Below are 15810 nucleotides of genomic sequence, written 5' to 3'. Positions count from 1 at the left end.
AGCTGCCTCTTGCACACCCCCCACCGGGGATGTGCCCGCAACCAAGGTACATGCCCTTGACCGGAATCGAACCTGAGACCCTTCAGTCCGCAGACCGACGCTCTACCACTGAGCCAAACCGGTTTCGGCTACCCAGTTGTGTTGTTGGCGTATTTCTCCATGTATTTATTGCTAAGTCATTCCCCGGTCCTATGGCAGGATGTAAATCTCCTTTCAATGCAGTTAAACTCAGTGGGTGATTTGGCAGTTCTTTCTGCTTCATCCCAGAATGCTGGCCCTAGCCCTGCTGCATAGCCGTTGTGCTGGGACAGTGGTCGGCAAACCGCGGCTCTTGAGCCTCATGTGGCTCACGAGCCACAATTTGCCGACCACTGTGCTGAGACAACCCTTCTCCACTATCCTGGGAGTTCCCTTCACCTCACATTATTTAAATCTTATTTTCATTCATTCACCCAACGAATATTTATTGAGCACCTGCTATATGCCTGGCTAGCTTCCAAGCAAGGAGTTGGCAAACTGTAGCCCACGGGCCAATCTGGTCTGCTTCCTGTTTTCATAAATACATTTGCAACGGCTGTAAGTACAGAAATTAAAGCACTGAGGTAAACAGAAAGGCCCTAGCCTCACGGAGTCTACAAAAATGGAAGAAAGAATGAATAAAAAACAACCGAAACCGGTTTGGCTCAATGGATAGAGCGTTGGCTTGGGGACTGAAAGGTCCCGGGTTCGATTCCGGTCAAGGGCATGTACCTTGGTTGCGGGCATACCCCCAGTAGGGGGTGTGCAAGAGGCAGCTGATCGATGACTCTCTCTCATCAATGTTTCTAACTCTATCTCTCTCCCTTCCTCGCTGTACAAACTCAATAAATAATATTTAAAAATAAATAAATAAATAAATAAGATGTAATGTGACAGTTACGTAATGGTCACTGCACGTACAGAAATGACACAGGAAAGCAGGCTGGGAGGTGAGCATGATGGGAAGGAGGTGTGCTGTGTTCATCCCGCTCTGAGCAGTGACATTTGACGGTTACAATTGATGTTCTTCTTAAGCCTCTTCCAGCCGATAGATTCTTCTCTCTACGCTCTCCTGTCTGTTGCCTTGGTGAGGAAACCACTTCATTTGACCCGTGGGGCTTCCCACGCCCTGAATTTTGCCCACTGTCTCTCCACTGCGTTGCTTAGCATGTTCCTCCATTCCTTTGTTTCTGACAAACTCAGAATCAGAAGCCTACCAGACTCACTTTTGTTGGCAAAAATACCTCCTAGACCGTGCTGCCTGCCTCCGTGAGGAGCCGCAGGCCTGGGTGCCTGTCCAGCTTGTCTCCTAATGTCTTGGCTTCGATGCCTCCCTCCAGGTGATGCAGTTCGGCAGGATCGATGGCAATGCGTACATTCTGGACTTCCAGTACCCCTTCTCGGCTGTGCAGGCCTTCGCCGTGGCCCTGGCCAACGTGACGCAGCGCCTCAAGTGAAGAGACCGGCTTGGGGAGCAGAAAGCGCCCGAGGAGCCTTTTCAGAGAGGTCTGATCTCGGATGGTAGAGACCCCGCAAGGGCCTCAGGACCTGGGGACCAGAAGACAAGAGCAAACTGGAAAAGTCTGCCAGGCCCAGGAGAGGGCACAGACCGTTAGCGTTGTCGTTTGGGCTTTTATTATTCTTTATTGTCTTTCTTTTTAATCAGACAAAACAATACAGAAGAGAGGTATCTGGAAGCAGAGACCAGGCACCTGGAGTTTTTTTGGAACCATAATTGATGGTGGTAATGTGCCACTGGGCTTGCATATGTCAGCTACACACAACGGGTCCTTCAGAAGGAAGACAGACTGCATTGTAGCCCGCTATTCTTTTAGACGTACGGAGTATGCCTTCTTCTCATCCTCCACAGCATCACTAGTGTGCAATCAAAACCTTTCTTTAAGAAACACACCCAAAACCCTGAAGGTACAGGTTCTCTTGAGGGACAGCATTTGATTCATACATATTAATGTTTCTCCCCTAAAGGTGACTTGATCAATGAAGGGTATTTTGGCAAACGCACTGTTTGGCTAATAAGAGTGGGCTTTCTGTAGGTGCTGTTACCAGGTGAGAATAGGCCATGCTCCTGATGATGTAGGGGAAGGGCTGAGGGGCGAGGAGGAAAGTCCTGCACAAGCACACCTGGCGGGTGTGACTTGAAATAGTACAAGGGTTCTGCTCCTCTCTGGAGGATGTTGACACTGCAGACGCCACTAAGCTTTGTAACATGTCCTAATCCATGGGATCAGTGTGGCTGACTTGAGGGGAAGGGAGGAGAGAGACGTGGCAAGGTCCCAGGGCGCGGTGGGGCTATGGTTTCCTCGGCGGGAGCCGTGGCGAGTCCTGGGTTCCCCTGGCTGAAAAGTAGCATTTACTCCCCCTCTTTCGTTGCTGAATCTGAAATGTGACCGAAGACATCATCCTTCCCGTCAGACAGCACTCTTCTTCACTTCCTTTTTCTAAAAACGCTAACGATGCTGATTGGAAAGCACTCCTCTCTCAGCTACATTAAATTTCACTTGACTAGAAATGTGTTTCCACAGCTTAGAAATGGAGGCAAAAATGTGTAAGATTTGCCGGGGTATGAGGAGGTAGTGTTGTGGTCATCTCTTCACAGAAGTCCCACTGTCGTCTTCAGGAAAACAGTTGTTCGTTAACTGTGCAGTGTAGACAGCCTCTGCCACAGCCTGGGGAAAGTTGTAGTTACGGTAGTTTCTGGTTAATTGCAGAAGAAAAATCCACTGAGATCTTTTCCCCCCTCATCCTGTCCTCCCGGACACCTGGGCAGTGCTCAGCCCTGGTGGCCAGACCCACTGCACTTTCTCAGTTGTTCGCATCTGTGATGTGTTTAGGGCAGGAGCACAAGAACTACCCTATGTTTGGATTCTGTTTGAAAACAGAAAAATGGAAAACTACAGGAAATTATGTTTTTTATTTTAATTCCATGTTTTAGTGTTGAAATGTGTTTTTAATACCCTGTTTTGGTTTAAAATTAGAAAAGAAACCGTCCCATTCCTTCCCTAGAACAAGAAGACATCCACACGCACCACCCTCCGGCCCCACAGAAACATAAGGTTGTAATCATGGCGAAGGCATCTCCAAGCCGGGACCATCTGACATTTCACAATAGTGAACCTGGCAAAAAGAATTTAGTCATGTATTCATATTTAATTCTTTTATGTGAGCTTTTGTATCTTGATATGATGTTTCAGTGGTTATTATTAGTTGTGCAATATGGTATACCCTATTTCTAAAATAATTTAAATGCAATTTTCTGTTTTATTGCCCAAGAGATCATTATTTATCTTGCTTTAATAGTGTTCTTAGGAACTACTTTACTACTCTTTACTGGTGAGTTATGCCCATTTTATAATTTCCTTAGAAAAACAGAATGTAACGACTTACTTGGTAGCAGTATATTTTGCTGCAAGAAATAAAAAAGTTGTGATGGGGGGTTTACTGAACAGTGTAACTTTTTCCAATTGGGAAAAACATTTCTATTAATCCTTTAAGAGTAATTTTTTCTTTGCATTTTGAGTTAGTGATTATATATGAGATAACATATCCTAAAATATTACCCCTTCTTTTGAAAACTTTATTTTTAATTAAAAATAAAAGGTGATATGAAATGAGAAGAGACTTTTTAGAATTAGAATAGGTATCAAAGGAAGGGATTTTTAGTAATAAGTTTTAAAAATTCTGATTGGTTTTTGAGATATAAAGACCATGAAATGGGGTACTTTTTAGAACTTCTCTTAATATGAGGAAATATTGAGAGAAATCCTTGGAATTAATGCTACAAATACATCTGTAAAAAGAATGTATTGTAGCAAATAATTAACTAAACTTACTAATTCTTGGACCGCTCCTCAGAGGGCGTTTTCCCTCAGCAGCCTCCCTCCTGGATGTTTTGCACACGTGGTGAGCCTCTGCGTTAGCACTGCTCTGCTCCCCCGGCCCAGGAGCAGGTGATTTCAGGTGCCAGGTCTACTTACACAGATGTCTGCAGCAGTGTGCTGTCTTCTAAGCTAATGGCGATGCCTTCACTTATTTTAAAAATTGTTTTCATTCGGTCAGTCTCAGTTTGTTAAGTACTACTAAAGTCAGTACTTTAAGCAGCAGAATTCTACATACTTTATGTTTATTGGTAGCAATTTATGAATATTAAGATACCTCATTGAATCCCTACATATAAAAATACTAGAGGCCCAGTGCAAAAATTCATGCACCAGTGGGTCCTTTAGCTAACCTACGGGATAGGGCCAAAATTGGCTCTCCTCCATCCCCCAAGGGGTCCCAGATTGCGAGAGGGTGCAGGCCAGGCCAAGGGACCCCACCAGTGTGCGATCAGGGAGGGACAAAGGAGGTTGTCCAGCCAGGAAGGGGCCACAGGAGGGCTCCAGGGCATATCCGGCCTGTCTAGTTCAGTCCCGATTGGCTGGACCCCAGCAGCAAGCTAACCAACCAGTCAGAGCATCTGCCTCCTGGTGGTCAGTGCAAATCATAATGAGCGGTTGAGTGGCCTTAGCATATCATTAGCATATTACACTTTGATTGGTTGAACAGATGACTGGACACTTAGCATATTAGGCTTTTATTATATAGGATTAGCCCAGTAAATGGTCAACTACATAAAAACCCATGCCTTTTTGAAGGAAGTAGTGTATTAACAAACAAAATTTTAAATTTGTCTTAACTCTAACCTCATCAAACCAAAGGCCTAGATTTGTATACAGTCTATTCACTGAATATATACTTTGAAAAAAATTGATGTAAAGGAGTCAGAGAATGTCAAAGCTTGGATGGCAGTAGATGTCGGGATCATGCAGGTTAGTATTTTTCATCCGAGGCCCTTGCTCCTTGTTGAGTGTCCCACGAGGACACGTGAGAGCATGCATGGTTATCCTGTAATCAGAGCAGGATGTCAGGAGACCCAGGATCAAGCCTGATCTGCCACAAAGTTGGAGGGTGACCTCGGGCCTCCACTTGTCCATCTGTAAAATGAAAGGGATGCGCTGCACAGTCTGAACTCCTGTCCAACTCTAACAGCCCTAGCACTCCACTTCACATATTCGGAAGGTCTGTTTCAGAACATTGCTGTTTTGTAGAGATCTTTTCCATCTTAACAGGCTATCTGCTGGACGTAAATCAGGGCATTTTGAGTAATATCTGTAGAAGATTCACCTCCAGAAAAACACACTTTTCATAAAATTATACAAAAGCATCTATTCCAGGTAAGACAAAGGAGCCTTGCTCAGTGGCCACCCTTGGAACTGCCTAAAATAAATCACCACTGGCCCCAAAGACCATGAGTGCATTAGAAAACAAGCAACCAGAGAGTGTAGGGCCTCTTGGAGCCTGGTGTTCAGTGCAGGTTTCGGGGGAAACAGCCCGTGTGTTCCTGTGGACATCCATCACTTGGCCAAGTCAACGGTAATTGAGACAAAATATGTCAAAAATGTTTGAGTTCCTGGGATTTTGTAATAGCACATATCTCAAAACTTTCATCATTCATGTATTTTCTTATCTTTGGCTGATAAAACTCTGAAGGGTTGTGGCTTATTTTGTTTTCATTTCTTCGGCTTTGTGCAATTTTCTTGTAACTTGTACCTATATTTTCTGTTTACAAGTTCTTTTAAAGGGGAGGGATAGGGTTCTATGATCTCGTTTATTGTAGATATAAAATTTGTTTTCGTGTTCTAAAAAAGCATGGGTTACGTGTTTGACTGAAAAAGGCACTGTGTTCTTTACCAAAGGGGCGTTGTTTTTGCATTTGTTTATAAATGCATTACTTTGGTACTGTAAATTTGGACATAATTTCTGAGTTTATTACTACTGTCATTTTCTTTCTCCTTTTTTATATTTTAAACTATAAATGCACGATGCAGGTGCACAGGTCCCAGACCAAACCAGACCACCAGCATGTTCTTGTCCAAACCTGGGAATGGCGCACTGCCCCCTGCGCCTCCGTTCCTTGGTGTTGGTTTGCTTTCACTTCCGCACCCCGCTTTTGTTTTACTTTCCAACCAGTGTCTGTTGAGATGATCAATTGCATTCTAAGGAGCTCACTGATTTGCCTCTCTTCTTAGGTATTTTGTGTATTAGATTGTGAAGGAGGTGTTCTAGAAGGCAGTCATGGTTTGCATTCCAAACGGTGTGGTTTGTCCAAGTTATTTTCTGTCTTTATTGCTGAGATGGATTATTCTCCTTATTTTTTCTTGATGATTTGAAGTTGTACGAGTTGTCCAGCTATTGCTTAATAAAATTTTGCAGATCAAAAAAAAAATCAATTGCTGTGTGCAGAAACGTGCCCCAGCCTCCGGTGTTGCCTTGGCCTCCGGTTGATGCCTGAGACGTTACCACCAGCGCTTTTTCTGAGAGGCCTGGAGCGTGCTGTCTCCCTGGTGAGAGGGTTTGAGTTTGTGTTTGCTTTTTCTTGTTTGTTTACCCACTCAGGATGCAGTGTCACAGCACCTACAAAGTCAGAGGTGCTAATGACACCCTCACCTTCTCTGTGCTTGGTGGGATGGTTACTAAAACCAGGTTGGAGCAGTTCCTCTGAGGTGCTAATGTGTCTGCTAATTGTCATTACTAATGTGTCAGTGCACCCCTCACTCTGCCCAGGGGAGGGAGCCAAGGCTGGGAGGCTCACCTGAAAATTCGTGTGTACATCACAGAGCTGCCCCGTGGCTCTTTTCAAGAGTAAAAATAGATGCGCGATTACTCAGGCTTTACAAGACGGCACCACAAACCACTGTCAAGTCTTAAATTCTAAGCACGCATTAAATTTTAAAATAACATAGGGCTATAAGTCTATGCCTTAAATAGTAGCAGTCATACAAGGCTAACTGACCTGAATTTTGTATAAGAATCAAAATATATCTCTTATTATGAAAGCTTGTGAATTTCAAGGTAATATGCATTGTACCTTTAATCAGTTAAACCAGGTAGCTAACAAACCCTCACTTCCCCTGCTCCTCCAAAAAACGAGGGACCAGACCCTTACCAGCAGGCTGGGGCTGGGGCTGTGCTGAGGGCCTGGGGTCAGCTGTGGGCCGTTCACTCAGTGTGAATCCGAGTCTCCAGGAGTGATTTGTTTTTAAAGTCCTGGTAAGAAAACATAGCAAATCCCTTTCCTTCTGAAACGTACTTTGAAAAGGATGCATGCTCTTTTTATTCCAGTGTTCAGAATTCTTTTCCTGGCAGAGTTAAAAGAATGGGGAATCAGCCAAAACCAGTTTGGCTCAGTGGATAGAGCACATGTGTCAAACACAAGGCCCGCGGGCCAAATCCGTCCCGCCAGGCCTTGCAATGTGGCCCGCACCGCGCTGTCATCACTGCACTCTGCTGCGTTTCCATCACAATGACAGTTTATGACTGTTCAGTAAACCATTCGGCCTGCGATTTAGGCTGGATTTTAGATTTTGGCCCCTTCTCTGATTGAGTTCGACACCCCTAGGATAGAGCATCGGCCTGCGGACTGAAGGGTCCCGGGTTCGATTCCGGTCAAGGGCATGTACCTTGGTTGCGGGCACATCCCCAGTGGGGGGTGTGCAGGAGGCAGCTGATTGGTGATTCTCTCTCATCGATGTTTCTAACTCACTCTCTCCCTTCCTCTCTGTAAAAAATCAGTAAAATAAAAGAATAGGGAATCAATTTAGTCTTGTACCCTGGCCCCGAAAGCACGCTGTGGAAGGGAACGACTGCCCCGGAGGCTGCATTGCCCTTTGCAAGAGCGTGCCCCTGAGTCTCCTGCCCCGCCATGCAGGGGGCACCTCTCCCTTCCCTTCAGGAGCAACCTGAAGCATCCACGGCTGACGTGACTTCTGGATTCCATAGACACACACACACACACACACACACACACACACACACAGATCTGAAATGGAATCCAAGGTTTCTGGGTCACAGTAATGAACGGACCTCGTTTATGCCAGCCTCTCGCTCTGGTGTTTCATAGATATTTGCCTGTAATGAGCTGTGAGCTACTTACACTAGTCACCGCCTGGGAAAGCCTCAAGGTGGCCGCCCTCGCTGGGCAGCAGGCGAGCTCACCCCACCGCTGGGCGCTGGGTCTGGAGATGTCGGAGGGTGAGCACACGGCTCCCAGGCCGTTCCCCCCCGGGGGCCACAGGGAGCAGGCCTATGATCTGTTTCTCCACGTCTTACTGAGGACTGTGAACAGGCCACGTGGAGAATGGGCCCGTCTCCTGAACTTGCTTAAAGTTCCTGTTACGACAGCTTCAGAGAGAGAGAGTGCGCCAGCCGAGCAGCACCTGGGCAGGAAACGCTGTCAGGTGAGGGAAGCATCTGTACTGCATGTCTCGTGCCTGCCTTTGTCTGGGTTTCCTGCTTCGGCCCTATTCCAGGCACTTTCTGGACCCAGTGTCACTTCACACACATCTACAGCTCCCTCGCCCCACGAAAAAGGGGAGGGGGTGGGTGGGCCTTGAACGAGGAAGGCGCTCGTGTTGCCGTATCTCACGCTACTCATCAGCTTGCCCCTCCGTCATGCAGCCGCAGTCCACCGTCTTCAGCCACTGGGGTGTGGGGGAAACTGGGCTTCCTGTTTCCACTCTTCTCCCAAACGGGGAACAGGATGGTGGTCCTGACACCACTGCCCATCGCACACAGGGCACCACGGGGCACCTTGGGCCACTGCATCTCCTCTGATTTGATGTACTCTCAAATGGTCTGTTGTTTCTCCTTTCGCATGAGTTTCTGTGTTTCCTGTCTCCCAGGTGCCACCTTGAGAGTCTTGTATGAACCGCCTGTCACGGTCTTGCACTTTGACCCTGTTGTGGGTGCAGTCCCTGTTATTAAAAGGAGAAATCCTCGAGTCCCTGTTCTGACCCAACTGGTAAACAGGCAAGCAGCCTGGACACCACAGTACATGAGACACAAGCATGTAATGTCCTCCAAGTCAGTCACTTTCTCCTGTGCGTGAGCCCCCAGGGCCCTTCAAGTCCGAGTCCTGCTTCCCTCAAGGACCTGCACTAACGCAGGAGGCTCCGAAGTCCTGGGATTGCCCTGTAAGGCACCCTGAGGTCTGTGCTCTTCGAGTTGGAGTTCATACCAGAAACGTGGTCCGAAATAGACCTTTCCCTGGCTGGTAGGTTATCTGCAAAGAGTCGGTGTCTCCTGAACTCTCCTCACAAGAGACCTGTCATTTCAGTTTCCCAAAATACAGAGCCAAGGACAGAAGAGTCATCAGGCCTGGAAGTAAGATCGCAAATCATGTCCCCTGGGCGCCCCGAGACTGGCAGCCACTGAGGGGACTGCCTGGTGGGAGGGAACAGCTGGTGCCCCCCTGGGGACGCCTGAGTGAAGGGGGACCAGGCCTCAGCTGTTCCCCTGGGAGAACCTCAGCGCCGAGGGCCCTGAGGGCCAGCAGAAAGATGCCCAGTTCTTCCAGGGAGCCGCTGGTCAGAGGTGGGCCACTTTGTGACCAGTGAGGGCGTCTGTTTGGCTTTCTGCAGTTGGTTCTCAGCTGCAAAGGGGAACAAAGATTAGGGAAGCTGTCAGTGTGGAATCACGTCTGGCCATTTTGAGCTGATGATTATAGAGGGTTCTGTTTATCTTCCTGGGCTGTTGGAAGAGGTAGCAGTCTGACTTCCTGTAAGTCTGGCTTAGGCTGGCTTCCTGGGCTGGTCACGTAGATGGTAGCTTGGAATTTTTATATGTGGTCTGGCCACTGGCCATTTGTACATTCAGTCTCTGGGTTTAGACAAGCAAATTAACAATTTTCCCGAATTCTGTCATCAAAAGAATGAAACCAGGCTACCCCCCACGAACAACAAATGGACATCAGTAAGAATATCTGACAATTGCACAATTACCCCTTCAAATACACCTGCATCTCCCCGCAGTTTCTCTTTTGACCTTGCAGACATGGGAAGGGCGTGCTGACTGGGCACGTCCCGAAATAACCACAGGGCAGAAACCCCTCGGGAGCCGCTGGGAGTGATGCGGGCCAGGCCACGGGGAACGGTAGGGGCCTCTCGGCTCAGTGGCCTTGGTTCGCCCCGGAGCACAGAGCCGCCCCAGGCTCCCGGGACAGAGTGGGAACAATGACTTCACCCACAGACTAGTCCAGGGAGATGTGCTCACCTGGACAGCTGTGCTACCGTGTTCCCCCGAAAATACGACATCCTCCGAAAATAAGACCTAGTGCATGGGAAGATAAGCCAGCCCCTGAAAATAAGACCTAGCGCAACTTTGGGAGAAAAAAATTAATATAAGACACTGTCTTATTTTCGGGGAAACGGTATTATTAGTTACCAAGGCGCCTGCTTTTGGAATGTTTAAGAGTTCTCCCACCCCTACGTAACACCACCCTGAGGAGGAAGCGGATGGCGGCCCTGGGGAAGGGAGGCCGGGGCAGACACCTTTGAGAGAGCCTACAAACCGGGAATGTTAAAGCCCACACGTCAGAAACTCACGGGGCATCTCCTCCCCCGAGCCTGCAAGCCCAGCTCCACGGAACTCTGACTTCTCTGCCTGCCACGGGCGTGACTCGGCCTGCCCTGCCCTGGCCCCCTAGCGCCATGAGCTGCCCACAGCGCTCCCTCCTCGGGGAGCCATACTGGCAGTGAGGGCTGGGGACACGGGCTGCTGGTCAGTGTTGAACAACCAGCCAGCTCTCCAGGAGCCCGCAAACCCTGAGTGCAGCAGTCCGCACACACAGGCGTTGAAAGCTGAAGGCTTGAGGGTGTGAAGCGCACGATGACAATAAAATATGCAGTACCCTCCTCCTGGTTCCATACAGCCTACTGAGCCTCAGGCTATCTGTGGTGACTTTTGCCAAACGCATGTATTGGTAGCTAGCTAGCCTGTGGTTACAGTTGACATGAACATTGGTTGATATTTTCATTTACATTTATGAGCAAAACAGAAGGGCAACAGCAGAGATATATGTTCTGTGAAATGTCAGAACTCTACCTCATGTTAATGACATGAGTAATTTTGTTGCTGCAGTGGGTAATCTCAAATACTGAAAGAAATGTTCCTCATTTTTCTTGGTGCTCTTCATGATATCATGGCTACAGACATGGTACATTTCAGTTCAAACTGCATTATTCATATTGCCTCCATCACTCCAGTCTAGAGTCCAGACTTGAGCCATAAACAAAGGTTAAGCAGCCCTCGATTTGGGGCTTTTGCAGATTTCATTGGTGTGAATATTCCCACTGAGCCAGCTTCAAGCACCCAACATACTATTGCTGAGTGGGCATTGGAAGGAGATATGCAATAAGTCGCAATTTAATGTTTAATAATGACTGCGGTTAACAATCAGACCTCAGGATTCCTGCACAGCTAACCAGAGGCGGTCAGGAGCCAGTGGTACCAGCACATGGCTGCTTGGTGGGTGTCAGAGCACAGAACAGCCCGGGCTCAGGCTGCGAGCAGGCTAGGCAGGGCGTGTTTAACGTAGGCAGGCTGTGCTTCCCTCAAGTCGCTCAGCTGCTGGGCTCAGGATGCAGATTGTGTCGTTTTCCCATTCATTTGGCCAATATATAAGAGGTGTCTACTAGATGCCAGTCACAGATGCCTGTAGAGACAAGGAGGCTGGACGTGCACAAACAGACGCAGCCCTGCCTTCTGGAGGGTGTGGACCCAGCTTCTCCCCTGCCCACCGGGCTCTGCTGAGCCCCTTCTCTGCCAGGTCTGCTCCTCCTCTCCACTCAACGCCCAGAGTTCTGGAGCCCAGTGGAAGTGCTCACAGTTGTGCCAGATAACCAGGAATCAACCTTGACCCCTACCCCTCTTTTGTTCTCTGTGGCAATTCACCACCAAGTCCTGCCCCTTTCTCCTCCCAGAGCTCTCAATCCCTCCCAGTAATCTACACCTCGGCTGCCTTGACCCTGGAAAAGCCCTAGTCTCTCACCTGGTTCTTTGGGGGCCTCCTAGCTGGTCTTCCTGCTCCCTTGTTTCCCAGTCCACACTCCACTCGGCAATCAGAGGGGTTATTATTTTTTTTAAATATATTTTATTGATATTTTACAGAGAGGAGGAAGGGTTACAGAGAGAGAGGGGGTTAGAAACGTCAATGAGAGAGAAACATCGACCAGCTGCCTCTTGCACACCCCCTACCAGGGATGTGCCCACAACCAATGTACATACCCTTGACCGGAATCGAACCTGGGACCTTTCAGTCCACAGATCGACGCTCTACCACTGAGCCAAACCGGTTTCGGCCAGAGGGATTATTTTAAAAGTAAAATCTGTTTTATATATTTCTTAGCTTTAAGACTTGTAATGGTGGTTGAACATGATAATGAGAGGCATCATTATCCAGCCTGTGGGTATGTGGAGTGACTGGGGCAGAGTATATAGGGGCCCTGTGTCTGGTTCCCACCTGCAGAATGAGGATGATCTACTGCCATCGAACAGGTGACTTCTGAGGATTACATGAGTTAGCATATGTGTGTGCTCGGAATGCATCGTTATACTAAGGCCAAGCCTCTTCCCTGTTCCTGCCTGCCCTTCCAGCCGCTGCTGTGTGTTCCAGAGCCCAGTCCCTCTCCACAAGGCTCTCGCCACGCTGGCCTGGCTCAGGCCCATCTCCCTGCCACCCCACTCCACCTTTAACACATCCTTCAGAGCCTCTCCAGGACCATGTCCGCAGCCACTCCTTCCCTGTCCCCCACCTGGAGGAGGTTTCCTGCGGGGCCCCTTGGAGCACATGTCCTCACTGTGTTCACACATCCACTAGGATAAACATGTAACGGCGAATGCCCCATCTCCACGGTGAGCTCCGTGAGCGTGCCAAATGCCCAGAACACGGGAGGCCTCTGTATGTAAAATCCCCATCATAAATAGGGCTTATTGAAGACCCGTGTGAGAGGCCACTCATCACAAGCAATGTCTCATTCAGCCAAATCCCACTATGAATTAAAAAGGGTGGCCGAATGCCTGGATCTGAGTGGAGGTAGTCTTTGGTATCAAATCTTTTGCCCTATAACTTCCTTTTCCCAACACTGCCGAGGGCCGAGTGCTCAGCGCGGCAGAAAGAAGAGCAGGGTAAGGCGTGGGGGCCTTGGCTATGTACCCTACCTTCAGAGTTGTAACTGCTGAGCAAACTTGACTTCCCGAGGCCATTCCTGACGATTCCAGTTGGGTAAGTAGCTGTCTCAAACCCTGAGCACCCATTGGCCACAGGAGATGGACGCAGCTGGTCACACAGCTGCTTCACCACACCCTGACTCTGTTCTGCCAGAGAAGGCTGAACTGGAGAGGGAGCCAGCTCCCCAAAGGGGACCTGAGATTGGGCAATCTTCCCCCGTGGGCACCTACCATGGTGGCCTCGACATATTTTGGTTTGCATGTTTTAAGTTGTTAACTATTAGAGAAACATGCTAAAGTACTAGAGTGAGATGATATATCTAGGATTTGCTTTAAAATACCCCAACAGCAAAAATGGTGGGTAGAATAGATGAAGCAAGAATGGCAAAATGTTAATAACTGAACCTGGGCGAAGGATGATGGATACATGGACGGAGAGTGGGTGAAGGGCTTCATTATAATAGATGCTATTTCTGAGTGTGTGAAAATTTCCGTGGTAAATCCCTTTAAATAGTCTCAAAATGTATAAAGCAGAAACTGATAGAACTATAGGAAGACACTGACAACGTATGAGCTTACAACATACTTCTTTCAATTATAGAAACACCTAACAAAGCTTAATTTTGTGGACATAAATAAAACTTGGCACCCAACAACTATAGAACACAAAATCTTTTGAAATATACATGAAACAGTTATAAAAACAGGTCATATACTAGGCCATGAGACAAATATCAACACAGTTCAAAGAATCTGCATCAAATAGACTATATTCTCATAATAATGCAATTAAGGTACATAAATCAATAAACAGGTAAAACTGTCCACTTGAAATGAATTACAAATAATCCTTAGGTCAAAGAAGAGCTAGTGAATGAAAACCTGTGAAATGCCATGAAAGTAGCACTTGGAGATAAATTTGTAATCTTAGATGCTTATTTTTTTTTTACATAGGAGCAAAAACTAAAAATTAGTGGCCAAAGTACATTTCAGACATTGGAAAAATAACAAAACTCTAGAAAGAGGAGGAGCCTGGTCGGTGTGGCTCAGTGACTGAGCGTCGACCTACGAGCCAGGAGGTCAGGTTGGATTCCCAGTCAGGGCACATGTCCAGGTTGCTGGCTCAATCCCCAGAAGGGTTGCATGCAGGAGGCAGCCAATCAATGATTCTCATCATTGATGTTTCTCTCCTCCCTTCTTCTCTGAAATCAATAAAAATGTTTTTAAAACAAAAACCATAACTGGTTTGGCTCAGCGGATAGAGCATTGGCCTGCGGACTGAAGGGTCATGAGTTCGATTCTGGTCAAGGATACGTGCCTGGATTGCAGGCTTGATCCCCAGTTGGCAGTGTGTAGGAGGCAGCCAATCAATGATTCATCATTGATCTCCCACTCTGAAATAAAAATAAAAAGAGAGAAGGAAACAGATAAAGAACAGGGTAACAAGTTAATTAATATAAAAGCAAAAAAGTACATTCAAGGGTGTCCATGATGTCACACAAGTTTGTTCTTGAGAAAAGATTCATGACTTTGACAATTATCCAGCATGATGTATTTATGAAAGAAAAAAAAAAAACCACAAACATATTGGGGATAAAGATGGAACATGACTTCAGATAGAGAATTTTTTAAAACTAAGAGAATAAATACTTTGAATAACTATGACACTATAAAGATTTGGAAATATAATTATTTGTTTAAAAAAAATCTTCCTACAAAGAGAACATTAACCCACATGGTTTTACTGGTAAACGCAACAATTTTCAAGTAACTTCTCTGTCCTCTCTTACACAAATACTTTTAGAAAGGAGAGAGAGAGAGAAAGAGAGAGAGAGAGAGAGAGAGAGGAAACACTCTCCTCCCTTCCCATCCCCACCACAAGGCTCGTGCATTGATACCCAAATAAGACAAGGAGCCGCTAAGCCCTGCCAGCTGGGCCCAAACCTTTTCAGAGCACAGTGCCACTCCCACCACCTGACCCCTCTGCCTAGGGCTGTGGTATCTTTGAAGTTGGTTAACATTTCCCATAATGATGAGCTCTGTAATCAATTATAAATTATTTGAAATATGACATATGCTAGTCTGTTTCATTATAGAATACAAATTACCCATTTTTTAAAAATATGTTTTATTGATTTTTCACAGAGAGGAAGGGAGAGGGATAGAGAGTTAGAAACATCGATGAGAGAGAAACATAGATCAGCTGCCTCCTGCACACCCCTCACTGGGGATGTGCCTGCAACTAGGGTGCATGCCCTTGACTGAAATCGAACCTGGGACCTTTCAGTCCGCAGGCCGACGCTCTATCCACTGAGCCACACCGCTCAGGGCTGGGAACATCCTTGTACCGTTAACAGTAACACTCGCTATGGCCTACCGTAAGGGGCTTGACTGAGTGCTCCTTGCTTAGGCCCAGGGGAGCCCGAGAAGAGGGGAGGGGGGGGGGAAGCACCGGCAGCTGTCCGCGGTGCTGAACGTGGAGCCGGCTCCGCCTCCGACCTCCCTCCGCGCGTCCTGAGCCATCTCCCTCCCGCCCTCCCCGCGGCCTCCCCTCTCCCGGACCCGCAGCGGCGGGAGCGGCGGTCCTGGGTCGGGGTCCCCCATCTCCCCCAGCCCGGGCGGCGGCTGATGGGCGCAGCACCTTCCCCTCCTTAGGCCCCTGCGGGGACCTTCTCCCCACCCCACCCGTCATCCAGCGGCTCCCTGAGCACGGGGTCCCTCCCTCCT

The 15810-nt window shown here is 47.8% G+C and overlaps 1 protein-coding gene across 3 annotated transcripts in view; it reads left to right on the top strand.

Moving 5' to 3' along the window:
- Positions 1–1900, top strand: part of TULP4 (TUB like protein 4) — a 109879-nt gene extending 107979 nt beyond the window's left edge. For all 3 annotated transcript variants that reach the window (XM_045573292.1, XM_045573291.1, XM_036414368.2), the window contains exon 15: positions 1359–1900. In XM_045573292.1, the coding sequence (XP_045429248.1) occupies positions 1359–1475 (117 nt within the window). In that variant the 3' untranslated portion in view covers positions 1476–1900. The remainder of the gene's footprint in view (positions 1–1358) is intronic.
- Positions 1901–15810: the final 13910 nt, after the last annotated feature.

The sequence above is a fragment of the Pipistrellus kuhlii genome, unplaced genomic scaffold, assembly GCF_014108245.1.
Source record: "Pipistrellus kuhlii isolate mPipKuh1 unplaced genomic scaffold, mPipKuh1.p scaffold_m20_p_5, whole genome shotgun sequence".
Taxonomy (NCBI): Eukaryota; Metazoa; Chordata; class Mammalia; order Chiroptera; family Vespertilionidae; genus Pipistrellus; species Pipistrellus kuhlii.
Note: the sequence above shows the minus strand (reverse complement) of the source record. Positions and strands in the feature narration are given on the sequence as shown.